General features: G+C 40.6%; 2 protein-coding genes across 14 annotated transcripts in view; both read right to left on the bottom strand.

Annotated features, from left to right (window-relative positions):
* The window catches only part of ZNF609 (zinc finger protein 609), a 190,727-nt gene extending 176,872 nt beyond the window's left edge, over positions 1-13,855 (bottom strand). For all 6 annotated transcript variants that reach the window (XM_081507349.1, XM_081507347.1, XM_081507346.1 and 3 more), the window contains exon 1: positions 13,745-13,855. The gene's annotated coding sequence lies outside the window, so the exon portion shown is untranslated. The remainder of the gene's footprint in view (positions 1-13,744) is intronic.
* A 5,356-nt stretch (positions 13,856-19,211) lies between these two features.
* TRIP4 (thyroid hormone receptor interactor 4) overlaps positions 19,212-22,461 on the bottom strand; it is a 49,001-nt gene continuing 45,751 nt past the window's right edge. For 6 of the 8 annotated variants that reach the window (XR_014058834.1, XR_014058831.1, XR_014058832.1 and 3 more), the window contains one exon: positions 19,212-19,520. Coding sequence is in view for 3 of the 8 variants with exons in the window: in XM_081507352.1 (XP_081363478.1) it covers positions 19,453-19,520 (68 nt within the window). In the remaining 5 variants the exon portion in view is untranslated. The remainder of the gene's footprint in view (positions 19,521-22,461) is intronic. The other 2 variants (XR_014058830.1, XR_014058833.1) reach the window with 1 other exon arrangement.

Below are 22,461 nucleotides of genomic sequence, written 5' to 3' on the forward strand. Positions count from 1 at the left end.
TTAATATACCATACAGTATAATACTCTCAGTAGAAACTGGAATAGCACCCTGACATCAAACTCATTAATATTCTTACAACAAAATGAATAAATATTTACTTGAAACAGAACAACAATGAAAACAACCATAAATAGCCTCATTAGCTGAAGTCAGGTTTGTGCCTACCTTAAAAAAAAAAAAAACAGCTTTCAGAATTTGGGGGTTTTAGAACTACAGAGAAGGAACTATAGGCCTACATGGATGTGATTACTGTGAGAAAGTCAGTTTACTAACACAAAACAAAACATTTTCTCCCATTCCAAGACTAAAGTTTTTAAATAGCCTTTGCCTGACTTTAATAAAACTAAACGATGTCCACTGGTAACCACTCTGCCCACACACAACTGTCAATGATTTGTCATATGTGACTTCTCTTTATGTAAATTAACCCATCGCTTTGGCCCCAGTAAGCTATATTAATGACACCAAGCCATCTCAATCTTTAATTTACATTTGATCAACTTTCTAATATAGATTTTATTCTCTCCACCTCCAAACCCTTCTTATGGTGAAATCTACTCCAGTCCCTTTGTGTAATGATCATGCTACTTAATTTGAAGTGATGTACTTCAAAACTCTTAGTGAAAACTAAGAGTTACAGTTTATCCTTGAATTTTTTCCTAAATTCTAGGATAGACAGATTTAATCTCATCAAGTTTAGAGATCTGATCCAGAAAAGTTAAGCAGCTACGGGAAAAAAACATGTGTCGGAACGACTAACTAAATATTACCACTTGTGGAATAACTTCTGGGACTTCTATACATTTTTCTGTACTTTATATGCATTAAAAGAGATTAATTCATGTCCTAATTTCTTATTTTTTAAAGTTAAGCATTTATCATCATTTGACCAGAAGCTTTAAACTGCTTGGCAAGAGGGAAAAACAGAAGTGAAAATTCTCCAACCTCTTCATCTCTGAATGGATCTTTCACACCATGATAGAGTAGTCTTACCAATTTTCTAACGGTCTTCTTAAAAAAGCAAAAACAAAAACTCTTACCATCAGTTTAGCAAAGAACTTAACTAATTCAACATGTTTTTCTTCTTTCACCTAAAATTTCTAGGCACCATGCATGATTAACCATCACTTTGTGGGTTTCTTCGGTCTTGACTGAAAATGTTTTTAAGTGTTTTTTAAAGATGCTTTTCTCCTCTCCACAGCCTCTGTGACTATGCCAAATGACCATCTGTTTTGTATGGTGCTTTTGATCCCTTGCTTTCTAATAAAATGGTTTTTAAGTCTTTAAACTTTCAGTGGATTATCTGCTATTTGAAATCTTTCCACTTTTCCTACTGTACATACTTTATCGCAGCTCACTTTCTTAAAAATGAATCCCCACATGATAAGATTTTATTCTTCCTCTCCCTGAAGAACGCTGAGCTTAATCAAGATATGATTTCTCCTAAACAGTGTTGACCTACAGAAACCTTCCTCAATTCTTGTTTGTTCCTCAAAGCAAAAATCCTGGTTATTTCTTTGCTCTACAGGATCTAAAACTGCCAACTGTGCAAAGAAGTTTATCTTACTCAAAACTATATCTTTAAATTTGCTCTTAATAAAGTAGTTAACCAATCTATGAAAAGTAAATAAACCCCACATTATTACTATCTGGTCTAATTTTGTAGCCTCTCCTTTAACAGTTTCAACTCAGTCACATTATTTTGATTAGGACTGTGACATTTTAAGTAAGGATTTCAATCCTTATAAAAATGTAATCCCTTGTTGCCTGTGTCATCCCTATGAAGTGCAGAGCCTAGCAGCACCACACGTCAACAATTTGTTTCCTTCCATCAAGTATCTGAGATGCGAATTAAATCACTGTATCACTATTTTGCCTACCAAGAAAGGAGAAGGAAAAAAATTTTATAAGGATGACAGAAATGGCACTCATCATGTTTATGTAACACTTTTAAATAAATCGAATGCTTTTGATCACAAATTCAGGTAAAATATATTATAGACTTGTTGTTGGAAGAAAATGTCACTTCACTGTTATATTACCTACCTCAATGTGATCTTGTTAAAACTGAATTTCTTTCTTATAGAAAGGCTCCATAAGAAAAAGAATATTACCAGACACTGTCCTGCATTTCCCTCTCTGTCAGATGGTGTTACCGAACTCATCTGAAATCCACACTGCCAGATTTCTAGCTCTGTTAGGACTATAAGGGCCTGTTAATACAAACCCCAGAAACAATACTACTGAAAAAAACAACTATCACTAGCAAACTAAGCTATGTTAAAAGCATTTCTACTAATAAAGCAAAACTACTTGGTCAGTTACACTGAGACCTTTTTAACCACTACAGAAAAATAATAACATAACCAATTAACAGCCACTGGCTTTAAAATTCACAATATCAGTCATACATTACTGTACCACTTGAGCGTATGTGGTGAGAATCTATGACGTCAAGTCTGACATGCAGCAAACCCTGACAAAGAAAAGCAATGTGATATCTGCCTAGGACCCTCTCTGCCTAAAAGTAACAGATTTTTCTTAAGCATCAATCCCAAGTTCATTAAGAGCCTTTCTTCTAAAATCTTATATCAAAAATAGCACATTTTTTAGCATGGCAAATAGGTCTCCTTGTATATTGCAACTGCACAAATTGATGATATAAATAACTAAAAACAGAGTGTACAGGTACCCTGAACCTCTCAGCTACCTCAAATGGCATACAGTATAACAAACAGGCTGAGAGCTTGATGTCCACAAGAAGCATTCTACATAACCCAAGGACAGAAATAAGACATTACATCTCTACACATTAGGTAGGAATTTTAGCTTCCAGTCAATTACCAAACAGCAGTCTGGCCTAAGGGATTTTTGTTGCCTATCAGCTTCATGTAAAGAAAAAAGGGAAGAGGTAACAGGAAAAATAATGAAATAGTAGAAGGGTTAGGAAACAGCAAGCAAGGGAACTATAAGAAAATCTACAAAACAGAAGTCAAACGAGAGAGCAGCTAGATAACACAAGACATCTTCACCCTCAGGCTGATGAATTAGGTACTGAGACTTCCAGAACAAAGCCAGCTATGCATTGAAAGGAAATCAAAATAACACAAACCTCAAAATTAAAATTTTAGGCTGGGAGCAAAGTGTATAGTCCCTGAAAACTTATTTTTAATGAGCTACCCCAACCCTCAGAGTTGCTGAGACCTAGAAAGAGGGACTATCATGATATTGGGCTTTTCCCTTTGAGGAAGGAGAAAATTCAGAGGCCTAACTCACCTATTATTCAAGGCACCCAAGGCTCAAATACCACTCCTCAGGGAAACTGGTTATAAGGCCTTCTGTTCTACCCCTTGTGTCTTCCAGACATGACTGCAATTTTCACCATGATTAACTTCCAGGAATGCCAACCAGAGGAGCAGCCAGGAGAAAAGAACATATTTCCCCCTCACTGTCGGCTAGACCCTTTGGAACAACTACAGACAGTGCCTCTTTCTCTTTTCTGGGCAGAAGAGCACTCAGCAACCCCAGGGAAGTGCCTAACAACCCAGTAACACACTAACACCATATTTCTCAAAGATGCTGACTCTGATCATCTTAGTTAAAGCTGCAAGCTTCCTACCTCCTTCGTCTTATCCCTCCTCTACACTACTAACCCTCCTTAATCTGTTCTATTTTTTTCCCACATCAATTATCACCCTCTTTATACTATATAATTATTAATTATGCTTATTTCTATTTCCTTTTGTTAAAAGACAAGATCCATGGGGTTGGCCTTTTTTTGTCTATTTTGCTCACTGATAGATCCTAAGCAGCTCGGACAGGACCTCACATATAGTAGATTCCAGTAAATATTTATGGAATGAAAGAAGTAAATAAGAAAACCTAAAAAGACCTCTTGGAGGCCAACAATATCCAGAGGGCCCAACAATGCCTGTGCTCCTCTAACAGAATCAGTCTGGTTCCCGTGCCTGACCTACATTACTTCTGTTTGTCATGTACTACTTCTCCTCACCCCAGTTCCTCCATCAGCTAGGATATACGGAACCACAGTACTACTGCAGGCAACTAAGCGCGACACATGATTGTCCTTGAGTCTGAAGGATTTCTGAAGGCTTTCGTAGCCTGCACCTTGTTCCCAGGTTATTCAGTTTGGGACATAAGGTGTTAGATGCAAGTTATCTTAACACAGAGAGAGTTCTGGAAAAAAAAATCTCAAGAAGTTTCCGTTTTCAAAAAAACAAATTCCAATTCAATTCAGCAAGCATTACATAATAAAGTTATATTCAAAGCACTGGGCTGAAAGTCATGGGAAACAGGAGACTCAGGTCTCTTATGGAGTTTAGAATGGAGGAAAAAACATATTCACATTTAATTATAATCAAAGACAGGGTATGACACAGTGCTATAACAGAGATCCTAGCAAAGAATTAAAGAGATACAGAGGAATACAAAATCAATTCTGGAGACACAGGTAGATGGGAAGAAGAAAGTTAAGAAAGGCTTCAGGAAGGAGATGAAATTTTTTGGTAGGTTGAAGGAAGAGTCAGATTTGAAGTTGAATGCCTTGGAACAGGGAAGGGCATTCCAACAAAAAAGAAAAGAAAAAAACTAAGGTGTTGAGACTGAAAAATGCAAGGTAAGCAGAAGGAATGGCTGTAAAAAGAGTGAGAAATAAATGAAATGAGACTGAAGAAGGCCAGGGTTGGTCAGGTTATAGAGGATATTGAGTGTTGGCCTATACAGGCAACAAGGAGTCATTAAAGGTTTTCAGCAAAGAAGTAAAATAATCAGAACTACATTTTGAAAAGTCCACACTACGATTCCTTGCTACATACTCTTCTAGAAACAAATTCTTTCCTTTCAGAGCACTTCAGCTCATAAACATACATTCATTGATTGCTGGTTTCCCCAACTAGACATATAAGTCCTAAATGGACAGAGACCACATCTGGTCTGGCACACAGTGTTCAATAAATACAGGAGTACCTTGGAGATATTATGGATGCTGTTCCAGACCACAACAAGAAAGCAAATATCATAGTAAATCAAGTCACACAAATCTTTTGCTTTCCAGTGCATATAAAAGTTATGTTTATAATATACTGTAGTCTATTAAGTATGCAATAGCATTATGTCTGAAAAAACAATGTGCATACCTTAATTTTAAAATGCTAACCATCAACTGAGCCTTCAGCAAGTCATAGGAATAACATCAAAGATCACTATCATAGATCACTGTAACAAATATAATAATGATGAAAAGGATGAAATACTGTAAGAACTAGAGAAAACCTGTGACACAGAGACATGAAGTGAACAAATGTTGGAAAAACAGTGCCAATGGACATGCTTGACACAGGCTTGCCACAAACCTTTAATTTGTAGAAAATGCAGTATCTGTGAAGCACAGTAAGAAAGGGATGTCTGTATAAACTAAATAAAAACTATAATAATAATGCAGCAGTATATGACATGTAATACAGAAAGAAGCATTAACCATGAGGTTACTACAATAATACACAATATGAAGGCCTAAATTAGGTCAGGGGAAAAGGCGACGCCAAATGAAAAGATATCTAGAATGATTCAAATTTAGTGAATGATGAGATGAGGTGGTAAGGAAGAAAAAAGAACAAAATACAAACCCAAAGTTTTGTGTCATGGCAACTAGAAGAACTGTAATGCTTAGCAGAGAAAAGGGTAGGCAAGTTCCAGAAATGATGGACTGGAGGTACATTTGAAAGCAAATACCAATTAGAAAAAAATTCCCCCTTTCCTCTATACCAATCAGATTCATAGACTCGGTGAGCCTCACAATTTCAATGTCTCTTCCAATTTCTCTAGTTCCATTGCTGATACCATTCTTGCTGAGTTTCACATGAAACCTCAGAATTTGTAACTGCAGTTTACAAGGTACATTCCTGAATCCACTACTGCTCACATGAATGTTCATCCTAACCAAACCCAAACAGCTCACCTAGGAATATCACCAGGAACATTCTGGTAACATACCAAAAACCCACTGGCTTTACTGTGTAAATAGAATAGATAAGACAATGCTGCCTTACTCTATAAATACTGAACCACAGCCTAAGAAACTACAGGTACTAACATGCAATGTGGTATCAGCATACAATGCAATGGCATAACTGCCAGATTTGGATTTCAATCACGGTGTAGTACGATTTCCAAAGGTTGCACAGCACCTATTCTGGCCACTGTCCAATTCAAAACCCAGACACTTGGGGGAAAAAAAATCTATCTACAAAAGCCACTTATATTTCTAACACAAATCTTTCAAAAATCTCATTCAAGTGGAACACTTCCCAAAATAACTTTTAGATTACCTGAGAATTAGTAATGTGCTACAGATGGCTGGGAATAAAGCAGAACACTCCCAAGACTTTTTATGAGTCCAAAATAAACAATAGTTCCGCCCACCAAATTTTTCTATTACGGACTGATGGATGTTTTAAGTACAAATTTAAGAACAGTGAATGCTTCTTCCAATGTTCAAAGGTAGATTAAACATGTGATTTTGTTATGTTAACATACACTCCCTCCAAAGAAAGAAAGAAAAGACCGTCACCCTCTTAACATTCAATAAAAAGCTGCTATTGCAAGTTCCAAATCCAAAAATTAACTGGGAAATGCTGATTAAAATTCTAACTTGGGGGCTTAACAACTAGGTTATACACTATTCCTTTAAACTACTTGAAAGCAAAGACTTCCTAACATCACAGTTAACCCTTGAACACTACAAGTTTGAACTGTGATGTTAGGTTCATGTCTATCTGGATTTTTTTTCAATAAATACATACTACAGTACTGCACAATCCAAAGTTGGTTAGAACTTTGGATACTGGAAGGCCATCTGCAAAGTTATATGCTGCTGCTGCTAAGTCACTTCAGTCGTGTTTGACTCTGTGTGACCCCATAGACGGCAGCCCACCAGGCTCCCCTGTCCCTGGGATTCTCCAGGCAAGAACACTGGAGTGGGTTGCATTTCCCACTCCAGTTGCATGCATTTCCTTCTCCAATGCCTGAAAGTGAAAAGTGAAAGTGAAGTCACTCAGTCGTGTCCGACTCTTAGTGACCCCATGGACTGCAGCCTACCAGGCTCCTCGGTCCATGGGATTTTCTAGGCAAGAGTACTGGAGTGGGGTGCCATTGCCTTCTCCGGCAAAGTTATATGAGGATATTTTTATTTCACTGGGGGTGAGGGGTACCCCAACCCCTGTATTGTTCAAGGATCAACTGTACTACCAATTTCAAAGTTCCTAAAGTCACCCATCAGCTTCAAATTGCTCAGTTCCTTTTAGGGGGTATTTCAGAGATTCCCCCTTGTTGGTCAAACTGCCGATTTTGCATTCAAGCATTAAAAATAACAATTTTATTTTCTAAACAAAACAGTGGGCAACTTTTATGCAATCCCAAGAAGTTAATTCAAAGTAGGTTTCCCACTAACTGGACAGAAATAGAAAAATGCCCAATCCTACCTCCAATATCAGTCCCATTTGGCTAAAGATTTCAGATATAAGAGATTTAAAGATCTTAAATCCCTAGGTGAATACACAAAATTACTTCTTATTGATATCAGGTAAATCCTTCTAGGTTTGATTTCCTTTTCCCAAGCTGAGATTCTTTTTCTGCAGCTTTCTGATCCCCACTGCTATAGCTGGAGCAAGCTAGAAAAAGATATATTTGACAAACTGGTGAACCTGCAGAATGAGGGTACAAGACTCTCCAAAAGATAGCTTAGTGAAAAAAAAACAAAACACATATCAAAGAGAAGTGAGAGTCAAGCCCCTGAAACTAAGGTTGCACTTATTTGCCCTTCTAAATACTGACACGATTAAAAAAAAAAAAAAAAGCTTAAGTTAATCATTTTTGTCCCACTCTTTCATCACAATCTTGATATCATTAAATTCAACACTACATGGAACCTTTAGAGATGATCATGTCTAATATGCTCATTTTACAGACAAGGAAAAGGAAAACATAGGAGTGACTAGCACAAGGTTACATAGCTTGTTAGAGGCAATACAGTGATCAGAATCTGGGATTTATGGCACACAATTCCATGCTTTTTCCTCTATGCTTTAAAAAGCCATATTAGCAAATATTTTACACTATTAAATCAGAAAATAAGTAACTGTAACTAAACCACACAAAAATAAAATTTATCCATATAAAGAGAACAAAGGGTTAGACCAGGAAGTACCCCAAATCAAACAGAAAGAAGCAGCATTTGTTCATATAGTACATGCTTTCCTAAGGGCACAACCTGGCACATATTTTCCGAGCCATTTTATTAATTATCACCTGCGGGTATTTGTGTCCTGTGCTTTCATCAAATGAAACTCCTTAAGAGGATGCCACAATGACTCTTGTGGCAAAGGTTTGAGAAGTGATAACTTCTGGCACAGATAACTGATGGTACAAAAGGAACCCACATACATATGAGTGGCGCCAGCAACCAAGAAGAGAGGACCAAGTTGAAGAGGGTGGAGATTCTGCTGGGAGCAAGTAATCCTGAAAATGAGATAAGAATAAAAATCCAAGAGCAAAGCTGGCCTGATACTAATGACCAGAGAGCACAATAAAAAGAAAGCAGTTTCAGAGTTTGCCTGGCATCAAGACAGTTCTCACCTGCAAAAGAAAGAAGGAAAAAATTCTTACAGAGACAAAAGAAAGATCACAGGTTTGCTCCTGAGTGATGGATTAGATATGACCTAATAGGTATTTGCCATCTCTTATTTCTGGGACTCTGATCCAAGAACAAACAGCAAGAGAACCATGAAAAATCAGCCCTGTTGGATCTGGAGTTCTGCCTTGACAAGATATAAAGCTCATTCATAGATCTGACTGTGCTCATGAGACTGCAGTTCAACTCCTGCTGCTAGAGCAAGAGGAGGGGGAAGGAAGATAGAAAGGGGTGAGTGGGAAGGAGGTGGAAGATCTGGGTTGTGACTATAATAGCTACAATAATTAGAGTGTTTCCAAGCTGCTGGAGAAGTCTTCAGAGCAGAGAATGTGGAGGGGCCATGGGGGAGGGGGAAAAACAGGAGGAAGCAAACTACTGAGAATGGTAGGAAAACACATGGTGCTTCGTGAACAGTTTAAAAGAAACACACACCTGTGACAGCTTCATATAGGGAAATAGAGAAGTTTATATTCTTTCCCAGAAGTGAAATTATACAAATAACGGCTAGGCTGCTACTCAAAGCTAGGTTAAGAACTAGGTGTAAACACATTCTTGCAAATGTCCCTGTCTCTGCAGTGGTCCACTGTTTGCCTCCCTTTTCCCTGAATCAATCAAAAAAACCAATCTATCCATCCATCTATAATATCCAAATCTGTCGCAATCCTTCTAACAAACAGATCTAAGCCTTCACTTCACTTGGAAAAGTGATTTCTGAACTCCAAAACAGTTACTATATCTTGTTTCCTGTCAATCAACTGTTAATTAATACCTTGTGAATTCAATTAGGTTGCGTGTGTGTATGTGTGCGCATGTGTGTGTTTCAAGCACACAGTTTGTCAGCCTAATACAGAAAATGACTGGAGGACACCAGAGAAGTCACAAAATAAACATCAAGATGCTTGTTTATAAATTTTAGGCTCTACAGCACTGACACTTATAGTGGCATGAACATGTGAAAGAAAAATGAAATCATATTAACAGAAGATGATGATAACCTGGGAATTTGCAGAAAACCTCAAAATAGAAAGTCCTCCTCCAAGTTATAGGAAATGCTATACTTGTTTTTAAGATAAATATTTACTTGAGCTACTTCCTTGACATGATTTAGCCCTCTGGTGATGACTTGATTCTAACAGTGATGTTAAACTCAAAGCCAGAAAAAAAGAGTTATAAAGGTGTTGGGAGAAACTAAAAATGGAATAAAACAAAACAACAGAACAGATGCAAACTTCATGTGGAGAATTACATTCATAAAATAAAAACACATGTGAAAGTCTTGAGTAAGCCATGTCAGGTAGACTTAACACAAAAAGTCAATTACATCCTTTGCACAAAACCTGCTGGGTATCCTCCCAGTGGGCTAAATCTTTTTCACCACACTAAAAGCAAAGAATTTTCTCCTTCCCTATCCCCCTAATAAACAAGTGCTAGAAACACTGAATTACCATTATTTCCTTCCCATTCACAGGGCATAAAGCCAGAACTCACAGAAATACAATAGGGCCGTTTAGGACCATGTCTAAGGCATGCTACTCAGTAATCTAAAAGAAATACAGAGAAGGAAGAATTCCTTCTCTTTATTTCATTATCGCCTCACTAACACACCAGCATCAGGCACTAAGAAATGTGAAACAAAGAAGAATTTCACACATATGAACTGAACCTAAACCACGAAAGACCAAGTATTTTCTTGTCACTGTGGCATGTGATTCTTTAACCACCTGCTCAATAATCCCTCTTCAGCTGCACAGCTGCTGCCAATTCCACATGCCCAGCCAGGCAGGTGCTTTGGTGAATTACCTGTTCCCTAGTGAAAAGAGCCCTTCACTGACTCTTAGTGGACCCACAACATGCCAATCAGCATTACCTATCTTCATTTTGTCTGTCACAGCCAACTTTTATGCGATATCACAAAGGTATATTTAGTCACTATGTGATTTTGTATTCTGCAAGTGTTTTTTTTTTAAGGAAACTGATTTTTAAAAATCAGGCAGAAGTGAGAATTCAGCTGCTTAAAAGAAAATTTGCCACACAACATAAGGCTGCCTCATCTCAGAGTGGCCCCATCTGTCTGGCAGTATTCCCATTCACGACCAGTTTCCACAAGGGAAATAACAATTGCTTAGGTACCTATGAGCAGGAGAAAGTGGCATTAGAAGGTTCTATTGTACCTGGCAGTAATAACAGAGAAAGCAGAGACCTTCTGGAGACCACACATCATTCCTGTACTTGTTAAGTCTCCATGGCTGAGCCCAGGCAGTGGTATTCTGAATCAAATAAGTAAGGAGTGGCACTTCCACTTGACAGAGCAATCAGTAAACCCCTCAACAAATTATCCTGTTCCAGTCATTTAGCTGCTATATGCTAATTGCAACATAATTATTACCAGAAGCCAAAATTATGCTTCCATATCCTCATACAAAATAAGCACTAATCTGTCCAGCTATCTAGACCTCTCACAAGGAAACATTTTCTAACAAGAAGCTGGGGGAAAAAAATCCGAAGTGTTCTCTGAAATATGGTCACAATCAGAAGACTTGTAAGTTTCCTTGTGGCAAGGGCCCAACTCTGAAACCACTAAATCTAATCAGGGCAAATTTAATCTGAGGCTTCTGCCTTCACTGTCACCTGACAGGATTCAGAAATGAAAGTCAACAGCCCAAGAGCAAAAAGTTTTGGACTCAGTTTAGCTGACTTCACTCAGGGACCTAGGACACACAGTTGGAAACAGTCTACAGACAGACAACACCTCTAGCAAGACCTTAAGACACTTCTGTCACCAAGAAATATAAAGGTCAGAACAATCTGTACAATCTGTTCCCTCCTAACAAAGCCTAACACCTAAGTGACAAGCCGTCATTTTCAAGAAACTCATTGAAATAAAGAGAAAAGTGAGGCAACGTGGTCAGACTGAGGGCCTCGGAAAGATCTTTACCACAACCAAAGGCTCAAGTTCCTCTTCAATGACACCCTATAAGCAATGGTTGGCTATTGTGTATAGTGTATATTGTGTACAACTGTCCTCTCACAATGACACAATGACAACTGATTTCTAATCTCTTTTTAAAGAAAAGTTTTCTTTAATGTCCTAAAGGGAAACCTCATTTCTAGTCCCTAATAATTGTTTACCCAACTAATAGTACTAGTTGGGCATTTCTATGAGGTAAATACAAGGATAGGGTTTCTCCTAGCTTGTTCTCATCCTTCTCTCATTAATAACTCCCAAGATCTCAATTTTTTTTTTATGTTACTCTGGCAAATTTCTCCCTAACACAGACATACATATGGATTTTCTGCACAATGAGCAAGTCACAGCCTTTCATCAGAATTAAAGATAAAAAGGAAAGTTATTTTGGTTCCCCCAGCTCTTGCCCAGATAGGCAAATTCTGTGGGGTTTTTTGTTGTGCAATTATTCTGACCAGGAAGTCCCCATTAAAAAGGTACTTGATCCGTGACTCCCTATCTTAACCCTGCACAGGTTTTTAGTGGTATTCCTAAACAAATAAACAAACATCTTTGTAGGAGTGTCCCACATCTATAAAAAGGATTAAATTGGCTGGCTCAAACGAGCTTAGAGTCTTTTTCCTTAGAAGTCTGACACAAATCTCAGGATTGAGTCTCCCAGCCACTATTTCTCCTCAACTTAGTACAGGCCAGCCAAAGAGGCAGGCACAACATGGCTGGCATTCCCTATTCTTCTGAAAAATGTGTGCCAATGAGCTCTGCATTGTTCCTCACTCAAAAAGAAGAGCCTTTCTGTCTGGCCTCCTCCAATGGCAAGCCCCAGTCTGGAAAAGGAAGAAAATGGCACTGAGGAGCCTGGGAGATGGAGCCTATCCAAAGCTCTCAGACAAGACTTGAACCTATGACCTTCACTGTGTACACAATAGGCGGGTGAGAGGGACCGGTTTATCTCTGCAGCAGCAGTTCTCAGCCCTGGGGTAGCTCTCCCGATAAAATGACACGACTATTGTGTGTGGCAGCAAAACAGTCATCTCCTCACAACAGCCTAAACCAGCACTCCCTCCCCCAAGACAAAGCAGCAGGGGTGAAATTAACTCAAGGCTGCAGAGCAAAGCCTCATAGAGAAAAGAGAGGCCTGTGGGGAGACTGGGGACTCTCCTCAACCCCTGGGGCTCTGGACACATGGCTGGAAACAGGCTTTCTCCCCCATCTTTCCCACTCTCATTTAGGTAGGAAGCTGTTTTTTAGAGAATTTAATCATCTGTGATTTGTTCAGAAATATTCCCCCTGAAGGGCTCTGATCTCTCCACCCTGTGTGAGCCTAATTCCTAGAAGCTGAAATGACTGTTTGCTGCTGCCTGTTTCACAAACACACATTAATTGGTCAGATGTGTCTCCTCCTCCTCAACCCCAGAGGGAGGAAGGAGAATCTGAGCAAAGCACAGAGATGATCCAACCGTAATTACACATAAAGGGAAAAGAGGGCAGCACGGGTTTTCCAAACAGGACAGGGTCACAAACCCTCCCGGGGGCACTAGGAGAGCAGTTAAGGCCAGGCCCAGGAATCCCTCCATCTTGAAGAAAAGGACAGGAGTAAATGTGACCTGAAGCCTGGAAGGAGCACACACCCACAGCCTACTTACTGCACACTCCCAGCCACCTTGCTCCCCCCTCCTGGGCCACGCGCACGTCCTGCTCCCAGCCCTTCGCCCTGAACCCCCCTAACTCCCTCACTAGCTCCAGTCGCCCCGGGCCCCCTCAAGATACCCAGACTCGCCTCGGAAACTCTCTGGCCTGTCCCCACAACCTAGCCAGACCCTAATCCCCTCTCGAGCACCCCTACCCTCTGCCTGAACCAGCCCTGGCCACGCTTTGAACTTCACCCTGCGCCCCTCGACGCCCCCTCCCCCAACCAGGCAACGACCCCCCCCTGCCCTACACACCTTCTCCTCGCTCCTCCCCGGCCCCCCAACCCCCACTTCCTCCGTCAAGAGCCGCTATCCCCGGCCCCCTTAGCGCCGCCGCCTCTCTCCTCCCCCAGCCCCGGCACCACACAAAGCTCCGGACTCACCGCGCGGCCGGTCCCGGGAGCCGCCACCTCCGCCCGCCTGGGCCCCGGGCCGTAGAGCCGCTGCTGCTACGGGGCCCAGGCCGCCATCCGTTCCCGCGGCCCCTCCCCCCCTCCCCACCCCGCCTCGGCTCCGGCTCTCCGCCCCCTCCTCGCGCCGCTCCGCCCCGCCCGCCGGTGCCGCTGTGTCCGGGGCCGCGGGTCCCTAAGCCACCGCCGCCGCCGCCGCCGCCGCCGCCGCGATCCGGGACAACCAGGGCCGCCCAGAAGACCCGGAAACTGGACTACCGGGCCCTCGGATCCGGATCCTTGTGCAGTCGGGAGCCGTAGAGCGCAGAGGAAACCCGGAACCTGGATGGAGGAGCCAAATCCTGGGTCTTGGAACGCGCGGTCACACGGAGCCCGGATTAGAGACGCGGAGCCCGGATTAGAGACGCGGAGCTCTGGGAATGCTGGAAAACCCGGCCAGCCGGTTAAAACAGAGATAAACTAGAAGAAGCCTGGATTGGAGAGCTCGAACCTAACGCTCTCTCCTCGTGGAAAGAACTCTCGCTGGACCAGACTTCCTCGCAGAGAGGTCTCTGGGGAAGTATCGTACTTTAAATACGGAAGACACCAGTTCTGTAGGTGTCGAACCATGGGGAGAGCAAAGGGTCGTAAAGGGTCTGTCTGAACGTGAACATCACAAAGAACAGAAGAGCCAGCACAGCTCATCGTGGTTTCATCCACTTTATCTCTTGGTTCAGCAAAGTAGCAACCCCTAATATTTTATCCTTTGTTCTCCAGTTTCATATTTAGGATTACCACTAGTTTTCCTCTTCAAAGCACCCATTTCTAATCCTTCTAATATCACCTTTCACCTTGCCACCCCGTATCACCAAATCTTGCTTTTTATTATCTCTAAGTCCTAGTTTGTCCTTTTCCAACACACCATTCTATTCCTAACGATTTTAGCTTTTATCTTTTCTTATCTGCCATCTGTCTGATTGCTCAGCACACTATCTGGTAGGCATTCAGCCCTTCTTTAAGTGAACCCTCCCACCTACCTCTCGCTCACGAAATTCACCATACTCTTCACCACCTCTTCCCTAAAACGTCCGCTCCCTCTCCTAGCGAGAAGAAATATATCTTAATTCTCAAGTCTTAGCCTCAATTATGTCCTTCCTGTGTCCTTGCCATCTTAGTCAGCTCTGCAGTTTTGTTTGGTTGCACTCTCCAGCACTTGGAATCTTACTTCCCTGACGAGGGATCAAATCCGTGTCCCCTGCGGTGGAAGCTGGAAGTCCTAACCATTGGACCCTAGGGAAGTCCCAGCTCTGCAGTTTTTATCTTTCCTTTCCCTTACCCTGGGGCATCCTTCAACAGTACCACTCAAGATAGCATGTGATTTGGGGATAAAGGCAGATCATAAAACCCCTTTGCTCTCCATTTCCACATATGCATGCAAAAAGTGTGTGTGTGTGTGTCAGGGGGTAATGGCTAAAGATGAACACTAAGCTGCTCTGGCCTAGGAAAAATAATCTCCCATTGATCCACCCATATTCAGCTTGTTCTAGGACAGTACAAGAACAAAACTGACCCCAGGTGATGATGTTATAAGTGAGGATTCAGCTACTTGCAGGTAGACAAAGAGAACGGTTAGATTTGAGACAGGTATGACTTAAGAGTTAACACTAAAGTGGCATCTCCTACTGAAGAGCATGACTCTACCACGGGAAAACACTGAATTGCAAAAATGGGGAACAAAGGAAAGCAAACATTCCTACAGTGAATTTTTAGAGAAATTTCTCGAGCTTAGAAGTACCATTAAAAATTTTCAAGCAATTGAGGTCCTATACAGTAAAAGAATCTTAAGTTTTGACTCCTTGTTCCTCTAGATCAGGGTTTGGCAAAATATGGCCCACATGTCAAATCTGGGGCAATACTTGTTTTGGTATGTCCCATAAATTAAAAATGGTTTTTACATTTTTGGATGGCTGAAAAATAACCATAAGACTATTTTGTGATGTGAAAATTATATTAATGTTATTCAAATTTCAGTGTTCATAAATAAAGTTTTAGCGGCTCATAAGCCATGCTCATTCACCTACGAATTATCAATGGATTCATTTCACTTGCACTGCAATAGCAAAGTTGAATAGTTGTAACAAGGTCCGTATAACCTGGGAAGCCTAAAATACTTGCTGTCTGGCCCTTTATAGAGAAAGTGTGCTGACCCCTACTCCAAACAAGGACTGTCTGATAGAACTTTTGGCAATGATGGAATTATTCTATACTTGTGCTGCCCAATTCAGAAGTCATTAGCTACATGTAGCTATGCGAACACTTGAAATATGGTACTGTGACTGAAGAACTCAATTCTTAATTTCACTTAAATAATCACATGTAGCTACTATATTAGACAGTACAGCTCTAGGCGCTTCTCAGATCTTCCGTACTGACATTTTTTACCCCTTGATCCAACATCTCACTCCCTTCCTGTGACACATCTACACATTGTCAGTCACCATCTCCACCTCACCTTATCTATCAGACTCCAAGTCAAGGTACAATATTTACTAGGTTTTTGTTCTAGACTCTCCATTGTCACAACAGAAATCTGATCAGTCTATGAAGTTTCACCCCATGAATTAATCCACATTATGTGTACAAACATACATGGACACACATTTACACAAGTTTCTTTGTGTGAGAGGGTGGCACTGTGGCCATGTTCTTTCTTCTCTGCCTGAGAGAAGTAGAAAGCCCTCCACATGCTAGATCCCTTGATGCTGCTGGAGCCTGTGATATGGATCACCTCCCTCCAAACACATTCACAGAAGCTGACAACAGCAGATGTGCACTTGCTATTTGAATCTCAAGGAAAAAAAAAAACCTTCACCACAGGACTTTCTTTCCTCCGCCCAGGCCTAATAAACTGAAGTTAGCTGATTTCTCTAGTTTAATAGATGCTTGCTTTTTTACTGGCCTTTTCTAACTGGGCAAGAGAACAACCCCAATACTGTCTGAGTCTTGGCTAGGAGCTCTAGCAAAGGCATAAAAAAAAGAAAAAAAAAACCTTACCAAATGAACCAAATGAAATGAAATCCACATAAACGGGCTTTAATAGAGACAGTAGTTAAAATGGAAAGAGATTAGGGGTTATAACTCATAAAAAGCCATAACTTTATAATTATTTATAAAAGCGATCTTTAAAGTCTGAAATTTTACACCTACTCCCTAAGGAAAAAATGGGTTTCTGTAAACTTCCGGCTTTAAAAAAAAAAAAAAGGGAGGACACCTAGTTTTCTTTCTCAGATTAGCTATAGCAAGCAAACCACCCCCCCACCCCACCCCACACCCCACCTCCATTCTAAACATCTGTCTGCATGGCCAAAGCCTTCTAAATCCTGACAGAGGAAAGTCTCCAGTTTTATATATATCCTACTTTGAGCTTATATAATTGAGACTGTGTCCTGCCTAGAAAAACAAAAACAAAAAAGCTGAATCCTTTAGCAACTGTACAAACTGACAGCCATTGAACCCAACCATCCAAAAGAGAGTAAGATCTTTAACCTGTAGAAGAAAACCAGCTCAGAAATGTGGACCTTCCCTCAGGCCAAGCTGTTCCAGAGCAACAGGGTCAGTGCAAAGTGTTGTAAAGTCCTGACAGGCTATTCCTGGGCGAGTTTGTACTCGGGCTGCTAAGAATTTCCACTAGACTTTAAATTATGCTATTCACCACTGAGCAACTGAGGGCCATCTACCCCCAGGTCTCTCCCACACTTCCTCCCGGGTGTCTCCACAAATAAAACAGAGACCTTATACCACCACCATGTGAACTGAAGGGAGGCTTTCACAGGCTGACCATGAAAAGGAGAAGTTTCCAAGTTACTCCGCCGTTTACTCATGTGGCTCCAGCTGCGTATTCTGGATGCTGAGGTTGGGTTCTCATAAACTTGTGAAGTTCTTGTAAACTTTCTTATCACGGCACACAAAATGGTTGCATAACCTGAACTCTTGCATCTCCTGATGTTTTTCTTTAGGCGTGCACGCACAATCTATCCAGGTGGAAAAAATCAATCCATACTCTTCTGTGTTCAGGCTGTCGTTCGAATAAAAAGGCATAAAGAGAAACTTTTTTTTTTGCTCCCTGGGCTCTTCACTTCCTGCCTTTCAATTTTATTTTGGTATTAAAACAAACAAAAAAACAACAAAAAAAAACCAGACAATTCCAGCACAGAATTCAACTTGTTACTGCTTGGTAAACTAGTAACTGCACAGTGAACCTAGTGTGGCTGCATTAATAGTACTAGGGTCTGTAGAAGGCCAGAGACTTTTTTCCCCCTAAAGACGTGCCATTAGTGTCCTTTCCACTTTCTCTACACAAGTTGAACAGGAAAGAAAAAAAAAAAGAATACAGCATGTCTGCATCACCAGAACAAGAATCTGGTGGGTTTTCCCTGGGAATCCAGGGTGATCAGTCCCCCACAAAACCAATGCCCAAAGCCATGCAACAAGCAGGGTTCACAGTTGAGTGAACATCAATGCGTAAGTGGAGGAATTTCAATGCAAATAAATGCTGAATATGAAGGATTAAAGAAAGGGGAAATTAATCTTTTTCATAACACAGGGCACTTTTTTTCCTCTCCCTTGTGCTCTCTTTTTTAAGTCATGCACACAACTGCTGGAGGGGATCCAACTTCCCCAGTGTGGTAGTGCTGCTTTATAAAAAGCAGAACATACACATTTAAGACCATGAATTTCCTGAGGATGCCAGCAACTGAGATTCTGACAGCTCTTCTGAACAGCCTCAGAAAAAAAAGTACTTCACTAAGTGGGACCAGAATGACTAGTAAAAAGTCTCATTTCAAACCAACCTATTTTTTCAAAACTCATAGCTTCCTGGGGTATGGATGCCCTAAAGGGTATGGTTTCAGCATTTTGGGGTTATCTAGATGCATTTACTGAACAGATTTTATTTTTGTTTGTTTCTAACTGCTCCATCCAAATGATACTCATGCAATACCAACAAAATAAATAGCGCAGTTTCATGCTGCTTTAGCAGGTGGCTTCATCTCATCCCAGCCTGATCCTCTCATGTCCTAATGTCTCAAACCAAAGAACAAACTGGCAGCACCTCTTCAGGTTATACCCCCACCCCAGCCCTGGCCGCCCCCCAAAAATCTGCCAACGAAGTACTCAGTTTTTGAATATTATTCACTTGAAGAGACGCTGACTAGAGCAGCAAACTTGTTAAGTTTGGGGACTTTTTGTTCCCATCACTTGTTTGTATTAAACACAGAATTCCTCAAACATCCTAACACCCCACCAAGCTATCACTTTGGGGGAAAAAAAATTCAAGTGGTCCCTTAAAATATTGTTAACCTAGGTTAAGAATTTTCCTAACTAAAATAAATCCAAGCCTCAGAGAGGAAATTTCCAACTTGGTCCATTTTCTTCTGTATCATTCTAAGAAAAATGTCAAAGATTGAGAATTTTTAAAATAAGTTTTTATAAATAATGTATCCAAATATTTTTGACCCACTACATACAGTAAGAATCTCATTAAGAAAAATATACAGATTTTGATAAGAGTTTAAATTCTGAGAGAGAGTTTAAAGCCTGATGCCAAGTTCTTAGATTGCTACTGCTTCAATTTCAAAAGACCAGTGGACAGCGATTTTATTACACAGAACTCCACTATGCTGTAGAGTTCCTTTTTTCCTGGGTCAGCCAGCTTTATTCTGCTTCATTAACCCCTTCTTTGCTCCTTGATGGATTTTGGAATCCAGTTTCCCTGTAAGGGAGAAAAAGAAGCCTCGTTATTTATTTTTTATATTTGCAATGCAAATCTTTCATGGCCTCTCAGGTCTTCTGGTTACTGTGTTCCTGTCACATTCAATTATCTTGCTCCAGGACTCATACACTTTCAAATTTCAGAGTTTCATTCTGCAAGAATGAGGAAGCAGTGGGAACACTGTACAGGGACACACAAACGTCTGCACACCAACACAATGAGCATTCACAGCAAGAATCTAAGGAGTTAATATTTCTAATTTTGTAGTTACTAGGAAAAAAAAAACACGTTTTCCGGAGTGTCTGATACTAAGGCAAGTTTTTAAAGAATACAAACATAATGATAAAGGAAGACATTTCACACAGTGGGAAACTCATTCCTCTGACCTGTTAACTGGCTGAGCATAATGCATGAATCTCCCTCACAGTGAGAAAAGCAATTCAATTCACTCCTTTGCTGCCTCAGACTTAATAGGGGGAGTGACTTGAAACAGTGAGGTAGAATCCACAGGAATGCTTTTCAGACAAAGGGGCCCTATCACCAGCTAAGAAGGGCAAAGGTCATGGGCTGTATGACTCGGTCTAAGTGTTAAAGTTAGAAAACAAGCAACCTTCCTGTACCAGGTGACCCTAATGAGAGGTATTCCACTGATGTGGTCTCCGACCTCTGACTTCTCAGATCTACCAGGATAAAGGTCAGTTCAGTGGTAGCCGCCTTAAGAAATATCCATCTCAGGAAGAACTTAACAGAGTTCCTGTCTGTCTAGCCTGAGAACAGAGCTGGCAGGTGGCTTTCTCCCACAAAAAGTCTTATTTAAGTCAATGCTGATGCTGGAAAGAGAAATAGTTCAGTTCAGCGTTGGCAGTAAATATATAAACAAATAAACACCAAAACAAAAGCAGCTGGGTGTAATACAGTCCTACACCCACAACCCTGGCCTCTTGTACTCTGTCATTTTCATTTGCTGCAGTAATCGGTGCAAGAGAGGAAGCACTGGACAAGAAGTCAAGAGACCCAGGTTCCAGTCCTCCTTTGTCTGATACAAACAGGTCATCTGATCTGTCTGGACTTCAGTATCCTCATTTGTCCAACCAAGATAAGAATTCATGTCCTGACTACTGTACAAAGAGAGTGTGAAAAAAAAAATTACTTTAATCTAACAAGTTTCCTCCCTGTTTTCTTAATTTTTCTCTTCTTCCTCATCTCTCCAGGGCTACACCTGCCTTTGGAATAACGTTACTTCCTTTTCTGGGCTTCCTTAGAAACCATCATTTAGTGAGACCCTAAATGATGTCCACAACAGTCACAATGATGTTGATTTTAATTTGGGCTTTAGAAACATAGAGTATTCCCAGGGACTTAGGAGTTCTTTCATCCCCCAGGCTGCCTTGCTGGAAATCCAAACATGTGCCAGCAATCTGGCAAAAAGCCCTGTTATGAGGCAAATTTGCCTTTGTATCCCTAAGACTACCATAGTGACCGCCAAATGGTAGGTGCTCAATAAATGAATTAAAGAAAGCAGGCACTGCAAATTTCAGAACCTTTACTGTAAAGGTTTGGGAACTACTAAGTAACCAAAAATAGCAGATATCAGATAAACATAAAAGAGTACTCACTGTAAAGGTGGTGGTACCCAGAGGTACGAAGAAGTACTGCCTCTCTCATTAAGCTTTTTAGAACACGTTAGGACAGAATTTAGAATTCCATCTAGGACTCCAGACTTCTAGTTCTCTGCACTGAGTAAGTTAGAAGACCGAGGTCCCAGTTTTAGTCCTAAGACTACTCATCTGTATAACCTTGAGGAAATCACCTAGTCACTCTTGTCCTCAACTTTTTCAATACTGAGAGGAAATTGGACTACACAGTACTGAAGGCCCTTTGCAGCTCTATGATACTTTGGCCTAAAAATGAAATGTAAATGGGAATACTTTGTTTCTGAGGCAATGCGATAAAAGTGAGAAAAGCAGGAAATCTAGAGGTAGAAAGACCTGAGCAAAATACAACTTCTGTAAACCTGTTCACTCAACTATAAAATGAAAGGAAGAAAAAATTTCTACTAACTCACAAAGTTGTTCAGAGGATTACAGCCAATACTAAGTGCTTTTCTGAATATGAAGCACTGTACCAAGTATTTTATATATACTAAATCATTTAATCAAACAATTAATTGAAATAAAACACATTCAAGTGCTTCCTAAGTTCAGAGGTCTCTAAAAAATTAACAATAGTCATATTATTTATGCTAAGACTTGGGAGTTGTGTTTTGTAGTTATGATCTCAGTTGTACTTTTAATTTACCAAATTTACCAGCAACTCTAGGCAAGACTTTTAACTGCTTATTTCAGGCTCCTCATATTAAAAAAAAAAAGAGACATTACCTTCTTCACATTCTCAAGGCTTTCCTGTATAAGAATATGCCAAATATTGTTTTCATAAAACTCCAGTCTGACTGTGAAAGCCCTCAAGTGAGACCAGCTCAGATAAGATCAACCCATTGGAGGAAAGCACTCAATGGTAGGCAAACTAATCTCTGGCTTCAGTGATGATGTCATAAAATGGAAAACTGATAGGAGAAAGGAGATAGAAAGGAAGAAGGATTTCCAGGGCACTCCCAGGGATTCAGAAGTGTTTCATCCCCTTTTCATCCCCTAGGCTAACCTAAGAAAACCATACATGTGCCAGCAATCTGCGAGTTCCTTACAACTAAAAACTTCTTTGCATTCCTAACATAGTGACTGCCAATAGTGGCAATCCTTAGGTCAGCTGAGCATCGCAGGCCAGGACCTGGGGTTCCTTCCATGGAGAAGCAGTTATTATGGAGGCCCTCTGAATTCTGAGTTCTAGGTTAGCCTGTTTTTTTAAGATTTGGGATCTGGACAGTTAACTACAGTAATATACAGTATACTCTCTTAAAAGCAGAGTGGTAAAGCTTAGTTTCTGT

This window comes from Giraffa tippelskirchi, chromosome 7 (assembly GCF_054371585.1).
Source record: "Giraffa tippelskirchi isolate mGirTip1 chromosome 7, T2T-mGirTip1v1.2.pri, whole genome shotgun sequence".
NCBI classification, from domain to species: Eukaryota; Metazoa; Chordata; class Mammalia; order Artiodactyla; family Giraffidae; genus Giraffa; species Giraffa tippelskirchi.